The sequence below is a fragment of the Vanessa atalanta genome, chromosome 20 (genome assembly GCF_905147765.1).
Source record: "Vanessa atalanta chromosome 20, ilVanAtal1.2, whole genome shotgun sequence".
In the NCBI taxonomy this organism is placed as follows: Eukaryota; Metazoa; Arthropoda; class Insecta; order Lepidoptera; family Nymphalidae; genus Vanessa; species Vanessa atalanta.
This window is the reverse complement of record NC_061890.1, coordinates 49,914-71,998: the sequence shown is the minus strand read 5'-3', so window position 1 is coordinate 71,998 and position 22,085 is coordinate 49,914. Positions and strand designations below refer to the sequence as shown.

The window sequence follows — 22,085 nt, the reverse complement described above, 5'->3', positions numbered from 1 at the left end:
CACTCTACAAACGCTTGAGCTTTGATTCCACTTATTAAATTTATAAAACTCCTTATGTACTTACTAAGTATCTCGTAGTTTTCTAACATCAATTAACACATAGAAAAACAGCAATAACAAAAATGACGTTCATTTGAATTGAATAATAAGTAGGTCTCACTGTCAATAAACTCTGTTGTATTCTTTCCGTATATCTACATTTAGGATTGTTTGGTTAAAAATCAATAAAATTATTCAGTATAAGAATTTAACCGAAATTAAACCTTACTGTGTTCTTCATTTTCAGTATTTATTCTAATGCGATTATATAATTACACTTAAGCGTAAATAAGATTCATAATGGCTTGAATTTGTTTTAGTTTTAATACATAGTGTTCTTGCGTGGATGTAATTGAAAACGTGGCTAATTTCTTGTTTCGTGTTTCTCAGAATAATTTGAGAAGTGGTGGCGTTATATGTTAATCATTGTTCAGCTTTACATAAATTACATTTTAGAAAATGTTTAAAGGACGATGATTATTAGTTTTTGTAGTGCATGTGGTGTAGATGAATCTATCACGTATATTTAATCTCTAGAGAACGATTTAACTCCTCATCGGTTGCTCACACGCTTTGCTGGTTTATGTTTCGCTGAACCTAGAACAGTTCCTCAGAAGTAAAATAAACGAAATAAAAAGTTTTCTGTTCTCACAATACACGCGTCACTCAGTTTCATAAAATGGCAAAGCTGCGCTACTCTTCTGGTTTTTTATACAGTATCGGGTGAATGTTTTAGGGACGCATAGAGGCCAAACATACAACAACATCGTTCATCTTTATTTATTACGACGCCTACCACTGCCTACCGTCGACACATAATGCTTATGTACTTCTTTGAGCGACTACAAAATAAAAATGCATGAAAACCCGTAATTCCAAAATAATTATTATTCGCCCAAAATGTTTTTTTTTTGGTAAATGTCAACATTTCGTAATTTCTTTTAAAATTTTAGTAATCAGGAAATATAATATATTTTGTGCTGTTTACTATTGGTATTAATAAATATTCTATTATTTAAAAGAATATTCTTTTAAGTAAGTCTAGATTTGAATCCCAATATTCTTTGTTCAAAATTAGTCAACAGTTGAAGAGAGATATTAACCGAAACACTGAGTCAATTACTAGCTATATATATACTTGTTCCTTGTAGCGCTTCAATCTCCTTATTCCATCAATATTAACTCTCTAAAACTCTCTTAAACTCTTAAATCGTTAATTCTTACAATATGTAATGCATAAGACTATAAGATAATGCTCGTCCAATTGATTATTTTAAATAAAGATGGCACTAACGTTGTTGGCACTAATGTTCCAACGTTAGGAATATTTGCAGACTGCAAATTGCAGTTGAGCGAGTGCTTTATAATTTATATTATCCTGATTCAAGTTGACATTTACATAAACAGTAACGAATTATTGTAATTCAACTGTGGGATCGACACACGCTACCTGACTTAAAAGAACCCGAGGGTCTCCGATGTTTGCATGCGGACGCGCCGCGCCGGGACCCGACCGTCTCGGTCCTCGCCGGCGCAGGAGCGGTGAGGGTGTGGGCGCGCGGGGGGCGGTCAAGGCCGCGGGCGCACGCGGCGCTGGCGACGACGGCCGTCGCGCGACTAGTCCGCTCCGCACTCTCGCAACCATCGCTCGTGTTCAGTGGTGTCAGTGTGTGCCGTGCTTCCTTGCTTGCTAAACAGTTAGCCGCCAGGTCGTCGACCGCGCTAGCATGAGCGCGAGCCCACCGTCTGCCCTCAAACAGCTTTGACCAAAACCCACCAGGTGAGTCCCTGTTGCACTCCTAATACTTAATGGGACAGCAGATACGGCCCCGCATTAGATTGGCTCTTCCATCAATTGACTTAAAAGCGCAATTTGCTAATAAGCAAGTCTGTTTGATCGCAGTGATGGATTGTACTTGTCAGGAATATAAAACATGGAAACATTAAAAGCGGGTCAAAATCGTGTATTAGGAATACATTTCTAGCTAACTAATGTCATTTTCTCGAAGTTCAATTTCAAAGTCATTAATAACTATTTAAAGAGCAGGTTACCTTAGCAGATATTAATAGGTCAGTCAACAGATATTTCGACATCATAACAAGACACTGGTTGAGTCATTACGTGCCTGAAAGACACTTGTATTAAATTTTTTATTAATCTAAATAACGTCGCAGCCAAAACGATATTTTCATTTATGATTAAAATATCAAAAATTTGATAAAATTTTATAATTACATTAATGTTAATAAGACAACACGTTCAATGAAAACGGGTTTTAGTATAAACTCGTTGATACAGAAAGGAACTAAACTTGATTTCGAATGCATAAAAGGAATTTATTTATTTTATAGACTTAATTTAAACATCTATATTTCGCTTGGACTTGCACAACAATTAGCTTTGACAGCGAACGATAGTATCGTAAGTGATGATGTAAGGCAGCGAGCAACGAAAGCGATGGGCGAAGGCTTTGAGATGCGCGGCGATTGTGAGATCCGTTCGGAGATGAAGTGTATCGTCACACTCTTCACAGCAGATATAATGATATAACATTAATTGGGGTCAAATTTTTAAGCTTTGTTGACAATAAAAATAACAATTTAACAAATAATTCCGTAATAAGTAGCCAGGAAGGGAAAGGATAAGGAACTAAGCGTTTATTTTGCTTCCTTCTCTCTCTTTGATCTCTCTTCTTCATGAAGCTTTGTTCATTCATTTACTCATAAGTTTTCTTATTTTTCAATATACGAGAGCTTCAATTATATTTGACACGAAACATTACAAATATTTTATGTATAACCGTTGCACTTTAATGTTGTTCCACAATGCGCGTGCGGTTAAACTTATCTCATTTCAAACGTGTGGATGAATCACACAACTTCCTTAAGAGTATAATTCGTATTTGTTAAAATATCCGAACAACACACTAGAATAACAAACACCAATATTCAATTACATGCGACGGCATTATACAGATGTTATAGAAACAGTTTGACGGTTCATTGTAAAAAATAAACATTAGAAGTCGCTTCGAAGGGAATAGATACGAGGTTACAATAAATGGAGACATCTTGGAATGCGACTTAAAGTCGGGATTGCGTCTGTTGTCATTCGTTAGGAAATAATTAAGCGCTGTGCGAAACGCGTATCAAGATAGAATTAACATTTGCGTCGTGCTATTAACAATACGCCGGCCTCAGCTAATGAATTGACAACAATCTCTCCCCCACGTCGGAGCCGCGCAGACAATACATTATGTATTACGCGCTGCCCCGGCTCTCGCTCGAGGACGCTCTTCCAGTGAAAATATTAATAATCACCGATCGTGAGAACTATTAGCGATAACTCTGTTAAGAAATCTACGCAAGCTAGGATTAAAAAACAAAAGTCGATCATCAATTTCGGTCACAAGTATATCTAATATATAATTCGTTAATTTGCATACAGAGGGCTGGCCAGCAGCGGCAGCGGTCGCGTATTTCCGCGGTACGTCGATATGCGTAACGAACGCGCGGCGCCGCGGCCGCCGCCGGTGCGTGACCTGCTGATGTGTCCAATAACGATCAAACTGCACTGTTGTTACGATACCGCTGTTCGGTTTAATCGTTGTATCGATTCTATTAGAAACGTACTAAGCGTATGCTTCATTAGGCTTTTTCGCACTACCTGCGTATTAGCCTCCATTAAAATCTTATTCTTTCTTACTTTGTATTATATTTTACACATTATTGACGTGTAATTAGCCATAAAATTTAAATGAAGCAAGCAAAACCGCAAAGCTTGAACAAATGAAACAATAATAATATTAACATGGATTAAATTGCCGCGAGCGCCTCTAACGCGCCGCGGCCGTAGCGATAGCGACCAAACAATGGCGTGCGATGGTGAGATTATATTTGCCTTTCGTTCCTTACATTAAAAGTAAATGAAACAACAAAGATCAATTTATGGGTATTAATATATTCATTTGAAAACAACAAGCAAAAATGAAGATATATTTTTCGAGAAAATTATCATCGACACAAAAAACTCATTTAATAGGTACATAAATTAAATCTGAGCGTGTAAATATGTAAAAACTCGAAATATAGATTTCCAATTAGAAATCGGAGAGACCTCATGAAGTGGCAAGTTTTATAACTTAGATATTAGCGATACATTACCGATAACCAAAATCAACGCGAGTGCGGAGTGGTGACGTTCGATCGAGTTTTCGAAGAAACGGTGATTGATAACGATCGTGTCAAGCACGATTTGCGGTGATAAGTAACAAAGGGCAAAGCGTCTTTGACGTTTCTATCTACGGCGTCTTAATACACAAATAAATTTGTTGCAATTATTGTTTCCGTTCTACATTCGGAAAAAGAAATATTGTATAGCATTGATCCTCGTGTGTTTATTGAAATGTCACATGATATTACATTACGCAAGTAGTACCTGCTGTATCGGCGGCACCAACGTTATAGGTCACGGACATTTTAGACATACACACTCGTGTAATGGTCAGTACTCAAGTTGACGGGCGAGGCGGTGCTGGGTGCACACAAAGCAGCGCGTCCTGCCAGGATCGGATAACTCTTCAACCTGACACCGTCATGATGTAGGATCGCTCTATGAATGGTAGAATTGTTTTCGTTTTAAGTGATCAAATAATGTTAAAACGAGTTATGCCGCGAGATGCTCAGGCGCAGGCAGTGAAATGTTTGTTTTCTCTGCGGGAGAAACTGCACGCGCTCGGCGACGACTGTCCGTATTGAGTCTGCAATTGGATACCTCTATTACGTTACGTTCACAGTTGTTACTGCATTTCCACATTTGTATAATACCGAGTGCAAGCTGACAGGCGATACGCAAACGTCATGACGCGAACAGTCTCCATTTGCATCCATTTGTAAATATGAATTAATAGCACTTTCAAAGCGATACGATTGCCTGATTCGAAAGTTTCGCGCATCACTTTATTCTCATATTATGTACAAATTCGACTGAAATAAATTAAGATTGTGTTGGGGGCCAAGTGCGCTTTCTCTAAGAATTATAAGAATTTAAACAGCTTGAAAATAAATCACAAAGGAAGCGACACAATGAAAGAGCCGTAGAACAACAGTGTTGGTTGAAACAATAGTGGTCGCCACGAGGCCGCGCCGCTGTTGCGATGTGCGTGGCGTCTCAACTGGAGACGTGCCTTCTACAAGACTAGCAGACGCAGCATCCTCGGCGTGTGCGGTTTTAGATCAGATCCATCCGAGATATATTACCTCTTCTATCAGTGAAATGTACGGACAATACTCTTAAAATTTTATACAAATTAACTTCAATTCTTGAATATGTATACATTTAAAGTCGTTCAGTCTTTGCGACGACATATGTTTTAAAAATGATTCCTTGTACAAACAAGTCTCTGATTAATGATGAATTAAACAATGATGATGGGAGCTAGTAATTTAGATTTCATAAAAATTTAGTTAGAGCAACTTTAATAGTTGTATATTTTAAAAATATCTTTAACAATAATAGTGCGCGTGCTCCTTGTGAAGTAAATGGAGGAGATAAAAGAATTGTTATGAGGTGTAGTGGCCTTTCTCGATCGAGGCCTTCGCAGAGAGGATTGTTACCGCCCGCCGGCCACAGACAGACACCGCGGCCGATCTCTGTATTAGGGTTGATAATCATTACACTATTTCTGAGACATCTGTATCTATTCTATAAAAGCATTTTTATGTGCAGGAAACTGTATTCTTAAATAACAATGTCAACTTCTTGTCTTCAATTAGTATTAGTATTTTCTTATTCGCGTAAGTTTGCGTAAAAACCAAAGCCAAGAAACGCTCACACATTCCGAAATACTTCGATAAATAATATATCGCCTACTGCGAAATTAGATTATGATTTATTGATTGTCATCGTATGTACATTAAATGTGTCAGCCCTAGGCGTGTGTAAGTGTGCCGCTGTCGGTGCGCCCGCGCAGCTCGCTAGCCGCTCTACATCCAGTGTCGAGTTTCAGTCATTTAATTAAACCTCGTAACTGTTATACTTCACTCACCGCAGTGGTCTGCGGCGACCGGGGCTCGTGTGACTCACGATTGCATGCATCTATCGATCGTTTATTTATCTAAATATATGTATTTTTATTTTAATGGAAGTATACACAATTTTTGAAAAATCTCAAGAAACCATTGTTAAATATAAAGTGCGATAATGAGCTTGCCTCAGAGACATCAGTAGGAACAAGATAAGCTAACATCACAAAATCATGTAAAGTACATGATTTTGATGATGATGATGAAAAAGAGATGGACAGAAGCGAAAGGCCATTAATTATGTTACCTATATACATAAAATGCATGAAACGACACAAAACGGCTCAATCTGAATTGAAATTGTATGGTGTAGCATTTGTCGACGCCCGTTGTTTACAAGTACAAGATTTATAGTCACTTTTACATATACATACAAAAACAATCTTCCGTCCGTTTACTTAACGCTTTCTCCGAGTCCCGCTCAACCTTTGACTTTTTGCTATTTGAGATCGCAAGCGATAATGACCCGTCAACCGTCGGGTTACCGACGAAATTCGAATATTCGCAAACGTCGTGGTGGCATTTCTAACGCGTCTTCCGGGACATATCACGATTAACGCTTCGATCGGCGCTACACAAGTGTATATCGATCTATCTATCGACGCGCTTGAGAAATGTTGAAATATTAGTTAATGCTCTCCTCACACACGAGCCGGCATTTCATTATAGCCTTTGCTTCTTAAAGCGACCTATTCCCAGAATGCTTGTTCTCGATAAGTTCTAAAGAGTCACTTTCGTTTTTATTCGTAATGTCTTGTGCATAAATTGAATCCATAGTGTGACTATCTGGGATCGGCGCAGGAAACCACCAAAATTTTACATGTCTGCAAACACAAACACCAGCTGATAACGGATCCCGCGTCGCTGTGTGCGGGCGTGTAGTGCGGGCATAGTGTGTTAAACAAATGTTATCACAGTTTCATTAATTCTACTATCAAATGTTTTCACGAGTGCATTAGAGGTGATAGGCGCTGACAACGTGTCGTACATTTTCGGATAACATCCGTTGATAACGGTGACAAGATTTTTTACTTAAGTAACGTGTTATGATGTTTGATATAGAAGAATGTTATTGATCGAGCAAACTCCGAAATTAAAAATGACCGACTTAAACACGCGGCTTCGCCGGCATGACGTCTCGTCAGTGCCAGACATTGTTTCAAGTGGACCACGACATTATCTCGACAATGCAATCATTAAAATAACCTCCTATTTCATCTTCTTAGGCTTTAAATTTTAAAATATTGTCTGGAGTTCATTTCCGTAATCCAGCTCCATACAATCAGAGCGGCTATACGAAACCTTTTCGCCGGTCTAGTGACAAGCGTGCACGGCCTCAGGTCTTAAGATCCCGTATTTGGATCGCAGCACAGGATGGGATTGTTTCCAAAAATTATCAGCTTCTATTCAGTCCAGAGGTAGAAAAGGCTGGTTGTTACAATCCGCATCACGGAAAGCACATTAGAGTAGAAATCCTGAGATGAGTAACTGACTAACAGGGCGGCAACAAAGAGTGCGCCATTGTTTGTCCGCACGCTTGTGTTAGGTTTGGTTAAGAGAATATAAAAATAGTTTATAAATTCGTCAAAAGTGTTATTTCGTCGAATAATAGTAATAATTTTATATATGTCATTTAAAATGAACGAGCGAGGACGAATAATGAAAGTCATAATGTCGCGAAGCCATTCTCGAGCATCGTATATGTTAGACACACTAATTTGTTTCATTAGCAAACCAAATTACATTCACGATAAGCGCTGATAATACATCTGATAAAGATAAAACGTAACGCTCTGCGCCGGCTCAGTCGGAGTCCGGTGCTGAATATGTGCAGAAGACTGCCGTGCAGACGACCGACGTGCAGAATACTGCCGCGCGCAAAAGTTTCGGGGAAGCGGTCTGACAAGCAAGCTACCTGAGCAAACAAGTAGAAAAATATCCTTACATTCTCGTTTACCCGGTGTGTGTTCGTTCGTGATGGAGCCTGTCAACCCCGGCGCCCCCGTAAGTTGCACTCTAACATACTTTACGTTTTCAATAGCATTGTGCTGTTCCTGTTCCGCAGCGGATTCCTCGTTAAGTTCTAATTAGTTCGGTATGTTTATTTTATCTGATGTCCATGTTTTTCAATTTATTACTTTTATCTGATTAAATGTGAAGGTTACTTTTGTAATTAAAATGTTTTTTGTTCATTTCTGTGTGTCGGCGTTGGCGAAATAAACACATATTTGAATTTAGTTAAATATTTTAAATAACCAATTTGAGCCATAGATTATAAACTCCAAGTCCACGTGGAACAGTGACTAATGACTTACACCGACCGACATGCAGCCGACGACAGCCGCGGGTGCTGTCCCTGATAACATTGATGAGAATCGCTCCATCCGTTATTGTTTTTATCGGAGTACTTAATTTAGAATCATAATGAAAGTAGAAATATATGTGAAAATTACTGATTTGGCCCTCGTGTTACTTTGACCTGGCATGGTGACGTCGACGTCGACAGGTGGCCCGCGAGTCGTTACGGATAATGATTTAAAAAAAAGCAAGACCTCGAGACGAGTAGTAATTAAATAAAATTGTGCATCCATTGTAACTTAGGCCTCGTAGTTGCAGATAGTTCGTAATTGGCGAATATAGTTATTAATGTGTTATAAAAATTTCATTGTATTTGGTTTCTTTTAAGTCCAAAATTTCCAGTTAGATTTTCTTGATTGCGGTTCGTATATAGTGATGATTATCAAACATACTTTTCGTTCAGTCGTCTGAAGTGTAAGTCGCTGTGAGCGCGCGCTACTTTTCTCAATATATGTATTAACATAACTAGTTCGCCGGTAAGTGCCGGCAGCGATTAGAGCGCTCGTGTTAAGCGGGTTCAGCTACGAATGAGCGCGAAGCCTACTTCCGCGGAACTGGAACGCAGTTAGTCTTCACTGCGCGAGCGCATCTCACATTTCTAATTTTTTTTATTATATAATGACTAAAAATAAACCTCGACGAATACATTACTAGGATGAATTTAGATCGCTACGTCAATTTTCTGGAAAACCATCTCTAGTAAATCTCGGCTCAATGAATGCGACGACAAACTGTTAAAGATTGGTTCAGCGCCGCACGCTCAGTGCACGTAAATATATGCACTTACATATTTGCTATCACTCTGAGCTGTTTAATGACATTTTAATGAAATGCCTCGTAAATTCCTAATTGCTATTTGCTCGCATGAACTGGACGCCGACGTGAAGGCCGCGGCGTTTCCAAGTAACGCGCATCACTCACCTATAGTAAGATCTACGTCTTTATCGGTCGATTTGTAGAATTGTTTGTCTGTGTGCGCGCCGTTATCGACGATTTAATCGTTTAATCGTGTTAAATAAATTGTCGATAGCGGAAATAAAAATAAACAGCAATAAAACTATATACCTAGACTACCTAATGTTTATTTCATATTCAAGAACAAAAATCGTCATTCATTTTATCGATATATTGTATGAACTTAATGAGATTAAAAGCGAACCAAACAATAATTTCATCAGTAAAATTGTTAAGCTAACGATCGCTGAGGAAACGGCTAGTTAAATATTCTGTGATATTTAAAAAAACATGTGTCTAATAGTATACAATACTTTTGAAATCACTTTACGATTATAACAAATAGAGTTTTATTGGTGAATGTTCATTGAACGTCGTCGCGATGTGGTTTACTTTGTGTTCGTGTAATTAATACGATATAAACTTGAGTGTAGGTACAATCTCATAGTTGTTGCAAGTGCTCGCGTATCTCGTGGGTTATTTTGTGATGAATCACCAACCGGTCCGACTCACACGAAGTGTCGATGTCGACGAGGAACACGTGAACAACCGAATTCCAACCTCACTGATAGGAAGTGTAGGAAACGAATTCCTGCTCTACAGCAAAACTATGACCGTAACATCGGTCGTTTGTGCTCTCGCTCGGCACGACTGACGATTTTTTTAAACAAAGGTCGCGTCCAAGTTTTTATTTGTCGAACAAAAGACTCTGGCCTGACTGACTGAATATCAACAAACAGCTCAACTTACACTTGAAACTTGGCCTTCGGGTAGATTTCGGTATGGACACTATTAAACAGTATATAATTGATAATGGTCGCTGCTTGCTCGAAATATTCGTTATATTTATAGCGACCACCGACCGCTATTAACGAACTAACGAAGGACTAATGTCAAGTTTTAAGTATCATGTAAGAATTGACATTGACGCTCTCGACTGTGTGACGTGCGCTCGGCGCAGTTGATACGTTGGAAGATAAAAGATAAGGTGTAGTCTCAAATATAGAAATAGACGACATAACAAAAAAGTCCGATAAAAACGCGAATCACACCACACACACACATGTAACGAAATCCGTGATAATTACAGTTTCGGTTTCAAATCTCACCAACCATCGATATGTACACATGGCAAAGCTGGCTACATTCATCTACATATATATAATACATAGAGGATTAAATACAGTATATTTGTTCTTTTTTTACTGTATAACTCTTGACCGCGTGGAATGGTGGCAAGAATGTCACTTGTCAATTGAATCGCTGTTCCATTCTCTGGACGCATAATGAATCAGCCCTCGTGTCACCAGAAAATAATACCACAGACAGAGAAGCGCCCGCCACCTACCACTGCGTGTCTAACTCGCAATGGAGTGCTGGTCATTGTCATTGTGGACCAAGTATATAAGCTAACAAGAGGAATGTCTTCGTCTGCTGTAGTAGTAGTATGATGGTATGGAATTACATACATACTAGTATTGAAGTTACATAATTCTCAAAGCAATGATAATAAAATTAACAAATGGTATATTCATCGTTAAAAGTTATCTTGTGTCGATACTCCGCGTTTACCGACAGCGATACACTATATTATGAGTGCCGATGTACGTAATGCTGTACGTGCGGTAACAAAGTATATTACGGGCTAGCCAGTCGATGCGAAATGTAATCACTATGAAGGTACAATCGTTAACAAACCGACAGCCGTGAACTCGCTGTCACATACTAGCGCCCCGTCCCCGGCGTCGCTCGCGGGTATAATATAAATGAAAGCAATATTCTGTAACCTTGCAATTTATTTAATCATCAACAGTTCAGAGATTTATTAACGTTTCATTTAAACATACAATGTGTAAGTTTTAAAAATATTTTTCTATGCTAACGTATCTTCTGCAATTCATGTTTTTAAGAAGCGTTGTATGTCCGGGTGTCGTTTGTATGTGTATGTGTTAGTTATTTAAATGTTTTAAAGCAACAGCAAATAAGGTAAAACGGGTATAGGCAAAAAAGTATCGCTTAGTTCGGTAGTTTCGTACAAAAAGTAAGTCAGACCAAAGACGTAAAGGAATATGTCGATAAACGTTAGAAGGTGGTTTTTTATAATGAGTCAGAACACCGTCTCAGCCCGCGCCGCGCCGCGCCGGCACTTGGGAGTAGACTCAGACGAGCGCAGGGCTACGACAACCGGGACAGCACGCCTTGTTTGTAGGTTATGAATTATTTAGTTAATACAAAAAATATATACTCAAATCTATAAAAATTAGAAAGTTTTATGTTTGTTGATAGTTATAAAAGTGCCAACAAGGTCTTAATAAAAATATAAATTGCTATATTTAAGTAGACTCTTTCAAAAGGTTTTAAACTGACATTTAAAAAATTTAAAAGGTAAAATGTAGGTAAATCTACAATCTGTCCGAAATGTACATTATACCGAGATGACATGAAATAACACGAAAGTCAAATATTTCATCTCTTTCTCTCAGTAGGTTACAAAAGGAGATGCAAATATTAAAATGTTATTTTGTTTTGTAGACGGCAACCCTAAGCGAGCGGCTCTCGTGACGCGTCGTTGGCGAGTGTCCTAAACTAAGGTCATTGATTTTAGCAAATATTTAACAAACTTAACCGTACACTCGACTCGGAAGTCTTGGTTTCATTTTCACTAATAGAGATAAATAAGTTAAAACAAATGCGATGGATTACCTTGATTGAAAATGACTGTTTTTATAATAATTTACTCGTAATACATTAACAACAAACCAGAGAACGTCATAGAGATTAGGATGATGGAAACCAAACAAAATCGTAGTTTTATTCTTGAATGTTGGTTATTTTTTATATTTTATTTCCTCTTGTTATAAGACATTATTACTTATATTTTAAGCAATTAATCACGTCTATAGATCATACGGCAATACGCATGAGATACATACATATCTCACGTACTAGTAATCACTCATATCATTTCTGAGTAAAGTTGTTCGGTACGTATTATGCTGGTGAACTTTATATTTTCGGTTTCAATGAAGTATGAACGATGTATTTCAAATATTGAGCTTTTGTTCAGTAACGCCCGCCTGGAGCGAGAGGTCGCGTTACCGACAAGCGAGAGGGGCGCATGGTGTAAGGGGGAGGGACGAGGACAGATGGAGGTCTATTTGCGGCCGCTGCAGCTTCACGGCCACGACATGACAGTCAGCGTTAGGGGTGATGCGGTTTATACCGAAATTGTTCAAATAATATATTTAAAAGCCCATGAGCACAAATTGTAACTACACGCGGAATATAATTATATACGTAGTAAAAGCCATTTTGTCTCCGGTAAAAACGAATTGTTGCAATTATTTTCCAAATATAAAATGAAGTTCAATTACCTTTCATAAATCAGGTTACAATGTTCAGTGTTTACAATTCCGTTACATTTACTAATGTTTATCTCTTGTGGTATTACCGCACGCCGGCGCCGCCAGCCCTGCGCTACTCCCGCGCAAGCGCAGGCGCAGCCATAGCGACTGCAATGCGATCTGTTGTATAGACTCGACGCTCAGCAGTCGAACATAAAATATTCTTTGATCACCCACTACGAGAACGGTAGGGATACTTCGTCTTCCGTGTGATGTTGTGGCGTATGATTCTTTTACATGTCGATAGTTTTTGATTGAAGTTCTGCTTCGATGATTTACATCATTATAATTTCAAACAATAAAAAATAATAATAATAATAAACTACCAAAACAAGTATTATTCGTGTAAATCGACTTTTAAACTTTCTCTTGACAAAACGAATTAAATTTTAAGCTAGGCCTGATTAGAGTGTAGACTCCAGTGAGAACAACCAGCAAGCAACTCGGTGGCTACTTTTGGTAATACGAGTACAATTATTAAATCGACCCTTTCGTTTGAGATGAGTTCGGTATATACGTATTAGATATACATACTTATATGAACTAAATCTGGTCTCGATCAACTGCTTTTTATGTCGGAAACCTGATCGAAATTCCTTCATACACGTTTAGAGTGGTGTTTTTTTCTGCCTAGCGAGCAAAAATCAAAGGAATTGCAATCGTCTGACGAACACGTCACATCCGGTCGTTCACTGCTCATTAGATATAATAAATGTCGTGTCGTGGTAGCTGTCCGCAATTACACTGCAAATTAAATAATTTCGCATTTGCATCATTGTGTACGTACATGAAACCAGATATGTAAACGTTTAATATATATTTAAGTATATAAGCAAAGTAACACACACACACTTAGGTCCATAGACCGCCCGCTACTGTAAATCCGGGCCCGGTCCCTTTCAATTTTATTTTCGGTACAACGTGAGTAAATGTTGTACACCTTGTGTCGATTGACAAGCCGATATTCAACTAAAACTACAACTTAAGCCGAGTGTTTAAATTAGTGTTTGAAAATAAGTATCAACACAATAACTTGTCTCGAACGATAACGATGTAATTGTACACGCGGGCTGAGGTTCTGAGCCGGTCGGGTGAACGTTAAACGTCATTTATTGGTTTTGGCGTCACAGCGGTGTGTCATTTGACGGAGTGGCTCTGCTTGCGTTTAAATATAAACCGTTCGCTGTTTAATTTCCTTTACGAGTACACGGTTACAAAAGCCGCAAGAACTCTTCCCGCCCGCTCGCGGTTACTGCAGTCTCGAACCTGCTAACAATGTATGAGAACTGTTTCATGCTCTTAACGATAACAATTATTATTGTAAAGTTTCAGTTAAGTTTCATGTTATTTACCTTACAAACTGAAGCGCTGTTTTGTTATGAATTCGCTGTGAGCGCGCGTAGGCCCGGATTACGTTGTAAATAACTCTAATATTTATTAGACGCACACGCGTCCTACTCGCTGAATTTGATAACAATGCTATGGACCTGCGGACTGCAGTGCTGTTGCTGCAGTGCTGTACGAACTCGTTCGCGTATCATTCGTGAAATGTTAAAAGCGACTAACGCTGAGCCGCCTTTTGAATTGCGAATCTATATGAAGCCTTCAAATGGTAACATTTGTTATAAATATGGACAGCGGCATATTTTAATTAATGTCCAAACACTCGCCGTTCGTCGTTTGGACTTAAAATGTATTAATGTATGATTCTCACATCTGACTTTTGCATGAATTATATTTAATGTGCCTCGGACGGATCGTGACCTTACTGGACGAGAACGGGTCCAACTATTTAAATATATTTTTCCACCTTTGGCAAATACTTTCCATTCTCATAAAATGTATCTCTTCCGGGTAAATAAATGTATTTAACAAAAACAAAACAATTTGTCTTAAACTTTTAGGTCACTAATTGGTTTTAATAGATTTCAGTTTTATTAACCACACAGACCTTCGATAGACTTTATCACGAACGAAAAACTTGGATCACACTCGTAGGATGCGCAAGACTAACACTTAATGCTGTTATCAGACATTAAAAAATAAAAACAAAACAAAAATACCAGGAAGTAGGTCCACTTGTTCTTATTGTAAGACCTGCCGACGTTTCGTCTTGAATATCAACGACTTGTATCAAATGTCAACGCGTGACTTATTACAACGAGTCGCTGCCTACTTACGTTATTAGTCAATCAAATATTCAAATTTTGTCTTTTATGTCAAGACAGCTTTTGAATTTTACGTTCCTTAACCTTTGATGTTAGATTAATGAATATCGATATATTAATTATTTAAAACGATATAAAAAATGATCCCCTATTAAGAGTGGTCGCTTCTTCATTTGACATTTAATTAAAATGCTAAACATGCGCCAATACGCATCGTCGTAATGTTATCCTTTGCGACGGAATGTAACGGCTATAAATTAAAATTGCGTCGTGGAAGTGAAATAAATTGTAGACTGTCTAATATTGCGCGCGCATAGTAAGCAAACCGGCGTGCGCGTGCGCCATGTGCGAAGCGTGTAACACCGATGATACTTCTAAACCTTCCAATTTTGCGTCAGAGTTTTTTTCTGCTCACTGTACTTAAGTGTACTTTAATTAAAAATATAAATGAGAATGTGTTCCGAGGTAGGGATAACAGTGGTATCAATATACTTTATCAAGATAAGTTACAATTTTTTAATCAACGATTGTGGCTTTCGAGGAATTAGGTTTCGGTTACTTTATTGACGCAATTAATATTTAATGTAGAATGTTTCGAATATCGGCGTGTGACGTTCTCTGAGATCGTCTTCAATATGAAATTCCCCTGTATAATTACAGATGGCCTCAGTACCCGAGTACAATGGCGGACAAAAGATCCAATACAGAAGTATATTGTTACAGTTAGTGGATGTCGCAAGCGCATGCGCCCGCGCCGCCGGCGCCGCCGTCCAGCGAGAGGCAACGATCGGCCTCTCATCTTCATTGTTCTACATCTCGATTCGCGATACATTCGTCCATCCATCTCGCGGACGTAGTTCGGTTCGTAAAACATCAAAAACGCAAACATCGTGCAACACTTGCTTTCATAAGTCTGTATGCTCTAGACAGTATCTAACTTCCCGATTGAGCAATCATCCTTACGCCGTCAAAGTGTCGCTAACCATAGAATCTGAGATCTTTGATACTGAACTGGTTCACTCACTTTTAAAACTGGACTACAATGACACAAAATATTGATGTTTGGCGGTAGTATTGCGGAGTTGGGGTTGTGGCCTGGCGGCCATCTGGCCACTACCACCGGCGACCGATGTTTTAACAGATGCGTATTAAACGACACATGTCACAGACGTGTCTGGCTCGGCGCCGGCGTCGGCGTCGTCCCTCTGTATTGTCAAGTTGTTTGTAAACATAATTGTGATGTTTACTCAACATTATCAGTACATATGAATTTAAAATAATTAATTAAAATAAATAAAATAAACTAATTAATTAGACATTTACTGAATTACACTTTCATGTTAAATATTTATTTAAATGTTAGACGATGAAATACCTACATACCTGTTATAAATGTGTTAATAGTACTATAATTCAAACGTGTTTGAGCTTTGATTTAATTTGAGTATTATAATTAATTTAATTTCAGTATATTTTTGCAAGATTACCCCCCGGTACAATGAAATTTTTTTGCTAAAACGACAACTTCTTGTTTGTATTCACTGGAAAAACATAATTGCTCGTGTCGCCGAATACTTTTGCGTTCGGTCCTTTCGAAGTGCTCCTCGGGACCGCTTGTGTATACTCGTACAACCATATCACCCCGAGGGAAAACGACAACCTCCTCTAACCAATACCGATCCCGATCGCTGATTCCCTGCGCTTTGCATCCTGCCTAGTGCCTACTGAACGTACTCAGTTACATGATTACGGTCACTTCTTTGATACCCTATCAAGGTAACAAGATCGTTTTTTTTCTCAGAACTCCTCGCCGACCGGACCCCACCGGTTCCACCGGTTACGGTAAGAAAACCTAGAGCGAAGTAGACGATGCGACTACGTTATAGTAGTTACATCTTTTTAAATTGTTGACTTTTAGGTTAATTTCACATTTAACCGACTTTTTTATAAATGATGTGTTGTCGCCTCGATTCTAAAAAAAACGAATATATTTATAACTAATTTCTAGAAATAACAATCGGTTTAGTTTCAGATAAGACCCAAAATAAATTGTCGACACTCTTAAAATAGTTCTGTATTTGTTATTAACGTGTCTGATAAGAGATAACGAGATAACACCATATCGAGCTTTAAATGTTTTATTGCACGTTTGTTATTATAACTCAGTAGTAGATAAGATTATTTGATTAACTGCCTCGCTGGTCTAATGGCTAGCTCAATAGGCATATATAATGCAGATCCCGGGTTCGGTCCCTAGATTTTGTCATTCAAAAATCGGTCAGTCAGTCAGTCAGTTGAAAGCATTTACGAGTGCACGATCTAACACAAACATGTAATTGCTTTTTTCTAATAATGGTTATTCAATATGAATAGTATAGTTATTCTTTAGTATTTTAGTCGGTATATAATTTATTTTGTATGTTAGACTGCGGAACTCGCCTGTAACTGTTATTGTATCAGGCGATCGTTAAGTAACGGTGACAGTAACCGTCTCCGAAGTCGCCAAGACTAATCACAGATGCCACAGATGAACTCAGTGCGAGTATATTGGCATTGGATCAAAATTTCAGGGGATTGGTTACATGTTTGGCCCAAAATTTACTCACCAATAGTGAAGAAACATATTTAAATTATGGAAGTAATTGTCAGTTAACAACAACAATAGTAAAACAAATAACAAACCTTACATGTCCCGCTTCTGGTCGAAGGCCTTCTCCTCTCCTAAGGAGAGCTGTTACACACTGCGGGGAGATTATTTCGTCACACATGACAGTCTTATTTATATATTTGTTATTTATATTCACGTGAAAACTCTTTGGTGTTGGATCGTAGCTCGGGATCGTGTCCACGGTCGGTTACGACTTACGATCCATGTGCTCGCCCTGTGGATCACCTCGTTGATGTTTATAGATGACGCATAAATATAATTGTATTTGACATTACATGTAAAACGTTTTAGATTAAAAATGGGTAAGTAACGAGATTTTGCCGTTTCTTCTCGGTAGAATCAATATTCCGAATAAAATTAATTTTGTCAAATAACGATTTAAAAGTGCTTGTAGGAGCCTACCTAAATAAAATATATTTTGATTTAAATTTGCCTAAATTCCAAAAAGGACGACTGTAAACGGGTCGATTGGATGGAGGTTCAGATGGGGAGGTCAGTGCCCTCTTAAAACAAAAAAATCGTAAATATGTCGCTCAGATCACTTCTGCGCTACGAAACGTAGTTTTGACATGTTTGATCTCGGTAATTGTAAAGGCTTATGCAATAAGTAAAAGGACAACTATATTTAACTGCCAATAACCTACATTATATTTGTGTGACGTTGTGTAAGGAGTAGAGCTCATGCCGTTGGGAAACAGTATCAAACTGATGTGAGCGATGCCGACAGAGTCGATGTTATCTAACGGAAGCAATCACTCCTGGGCTGCAACACCGCTCGCACTCTGCTGAAGTGCTCTCGCATAACACAACCGATGAGGAGAGAACCTATGAAGCTAATGTTGTTTAATAAATTAAAATTCTGAACCATACACCGGGTGATTTTATCAATGACTGACAATAACATTAAATTTACGTTTAAATAATTAATCGATACGAACCAAAAAAAACACTTATTATTTGTATAAGACTAGCGAGTCCCTGCAGACGTTGCTCAGCCTGTGTATATAGCGCTTATATTGATTGTGAAGGCAATCGTTTCAAAAGGATATAAAAGTTGATTTGCTGCAGCGCCTACAAGTGACGCGCCAAAACAAAATACATATTAGGAAAGCCTTCAACACGAAAAAGTATAATATATCAGACGACTTTATACATGGTGATGGTCTGATGACCTCGAGCACACGCCCTACCCTACTACTACTCTGAGGGTGTCGCTTCCACACCTTCAATCAGATGTATTTCCTTTGATAGAATTTACTCGACAATCGTATGGCGCCGTGAATATTGTCAATACTGGTTGTGTGGCGGTTGTCTGACCGTGGCGCTCGTTGAGTTAGAACTTACCGTTGTGGCCGGCGGCGGCCGATGTGGGCCGCTAACTGTACCGTTTGAATATATCTGACGTCGAATAATCGCCTTTACCGGCATCACAATAAGATTTATATGCATTACATTGCTTGTTATTAAAATTGATTATAGAATATACAGTTGTTTCGCTCCGAGACTCGGAGGAAGGTTGCGAGTTGAAAAACCAAATAATACGAATACAGGAAATAGACCAAAGTACGATTAGAAGGGCTTTGTGACACACGCACAACCGAACGATTAACGTAGTACGTAACAAAATACGCTAAGTACTTGTATATAAAACGATAACAGAGGAAAACTGGAGAAATAAATACTGACTAAAGCTTTTATCACTGATTTCCCTTAGGTTGTACTCAAAACCTCAGGATCTGCATCCCTAAAAGGTAACCTTAGACCAAAGAAGCAGTCGAATCACTTAAACTAGTGATAAATATTATTCGCATCAGTTGCACGAAATAATAGTTTTAAACGAAGATTATGGGAAAACCGATTCCATTTGAATGGTAACTTATTTTATTTCATTAGTAACGTATATGTATATGACTTCATCGTCGGTCTACTGCCGATGAAACATCGCCGACAGCGTCGACGTCACGCCTGTTGGGAATCGCCACGCGCGTAGACAATAGGTGCAAGTGTTTCCCGCGACTTCGCCCGCGTCAAATTTATTTATTTCGTAATTCGTATGTCCAGTAATTTACACACATAGACTCGGTGGTGTAGCCGTAGATAGGTAACATACGCACAGAGTAACTTTCGAATTTATATTTACACAGCAAATTCAGCTTAGTTTGTGTTCTTCTATATAATAGTGCATATAGCCTTTAATGCACTTGGAAGTTATGTGTGTCAAAACATCATCGAGCTCGACGATGCAGCCTAGCGTCAAGCTTTCAAGTTACATAAGCGCTGCGCATGCGCCGCAATGAGCTTCGTGAAAGTTCGCACAGAACTTCGTATCTACGAGTCATATTGCTAAATAAACAATCTTATCTGAAAGGTTATTTTATTACAGTTCACGCAATTTAATGTTTTTGTGACGAAATATGTATTAATAAGGAGTACAACATTTGACAGAAGGTAGCGATACAAAATATAATTTTTAACATTCAACACCAACGTGTGCTCGAGTTGATTATTTTTTGTTTTAAACATTGGTACAAACGTTCGCCACGACTCGGATGCGCCGAGATACGATTACATGTTTCGTTAACGATATATTGTTGCAGTGCGATACTATCTACACCGCGATTGTGTCGTCTTGTGTGACCCGCGAGCGCGGCCGCCGCCCGAAGCGGAAGTTTATTTTTTCTCACGTTGGTTCTTTTTGTTAGGCGATGTTACACATAATTAAATCACTATCGAAACAAGCTCAGCTTTAGTAATTAATTCATTGAAGTATTGTTAAATTTATACGTAATATGATGATGCGCGACGGTCAAAAGATCGACTTCTGTCGCGCAACGGAGATTGGCCGACTTGGAGGTATTCAGTGGATACTTGTGCGCGCAGACGTATAACAAAGCAAAGTCTTGTGCAAGTTGGCTAAAATTTGACGGTGACTGTTGAAGAGGTCGATCACGTTGAGTTGGGAGTGGACTTAAAGGTACCTAGTGGTTATGTATATAAATGTCCCACTGCTTTGCATGCCTCTTCGAACAGATAACCGCGAGGGTCGTCTTCTTGCCGAAAACAAATTAAACAAAGGACAATCTTATTCAATGTATCGGACATTAGGTTAATCGGGTCCGCTGAATGCAAATCCGCGCTCCGGCGTATCGTGTGTAATAGCGAGAGACCAGGGACGCGGTAGAGCGGGGTGCTTGGCTGATATGGATAACATGGCTAATTGGTTGAGCGACGTAGCGTGTAGTCGGTGGAGGGTCAGCAAACACGGTTATGTGTTACGCTGAATATTGAGCTCCATTCATCATCGAACTCAACAAACGCTGCCGATGCGCGTGCGCGGACTCGCTGTGTACTACGCAATGGGGCGACAGCGGCCATCACCCCTCCACTCGATACATCACCACCTATCGATTTGAAAACTTATCTTATCTTCCTGCTGTTTGTTCAGCTCGACTATGTAAACCCACCTCGCGATTCTTATTAAACCTACATTACTGTAGGTAGCTATTGTTCCAGCTAACATTATAACCATTTTATATTGAATTAATTAATTAAAGAAAAATATATTTTAGTTAACTGGAAAACTATAAATCCTCATAAGAATAAATAACATTAGTATTTTATATTTCAGAACTTTAAATATTTGATACACTACGTTTTATGTACATAAATATTGCCTACACTTTGCGATTCGAACCAGTTTAATAAACGTTACGAGATATTTAAATAAACTTGTAAAAGTTACTCAGTGCGTGTTGTACGTTGCAATAAATAGCAGAGCGCGGCACACAGACCGCTCGGCGAGTGCTTACATCTCTTTGTTTGAAAAATGGCACGGGATGAAATCGTCGTTATAACCGCGCGATGTCGCGTCCGCTAACTAGAGTAGAGTTTATCACCGGGCGCACTGTCCGTTCGTACGTCATGCACAATAGCAACATCGACCGGTTGAACTAACTTCTGATGATTATGTTTTAACTCGTTATCTAAGTACGAAGTACGGCTGAAATAAAAACAGGAACGTGTGTAGTTTGGGCTTATGTAACTGATTTCGAGTTCGGTAGCCGTGGGAGTCGAGAATTCAGTTGCATTTCGATTATTTCATCGTCAGCATTATATCACTTATAGAGAGAGCTGTTGAAACACGTTGAGCGCAAAGCAAATACCAGATACCCCGAATAGAACTATCGCGCTCCGGATTGACGCAGTTTGAGTATTATTTTTAGTATTTGCATATTTTTTGTATCGTGTGGGCTCATTAAAATTAGGTCAACACTGAGTACATTCAAGGGATAGAGGCAGATCCAAAAATTTTTTAAGGGACCCTTCGGTTTTACGTATACCTGGAGGCTAACCGCTCAAGCTAAATTAATTCTCATTCCGAATTTTGTATTGTAGAGTCTGGCAACCATG

The 22,085-nt window shown here is 38.7% G+C and overlaps 1 protein-coding gene across 2 annotated transcripts in view; it reads left to right on the top strand.

The window, feature by feature from the left end:
* Positions 1–1,555: 1,555 nt before the first annotated feature.
* LOC125072138 overlaps positions 1,556–22,085 on the top strand; it is a 32,626-nt gene continuing 12,096 nt past the window's right edge. The window contains exon 1 of one of the 2 annotated variants that reach the window (XM_047682656.1): positions 1,556–1,819. Coding sequence is in view for 1 of the 2 variants with exons in the window: in XM_047682655.1 (XP_047538611.1) it covers positions 8,101–8,127 (27 nt within the window). In the remaining variant the exon portion in view is untranslated. Of the gene's footprint in view, positions 1,820–7,924; positions 8,128–22,085 lie in introns of those variants that run through there. The other variant, XM_047682655.1, reaches the window with a different exon arrangement.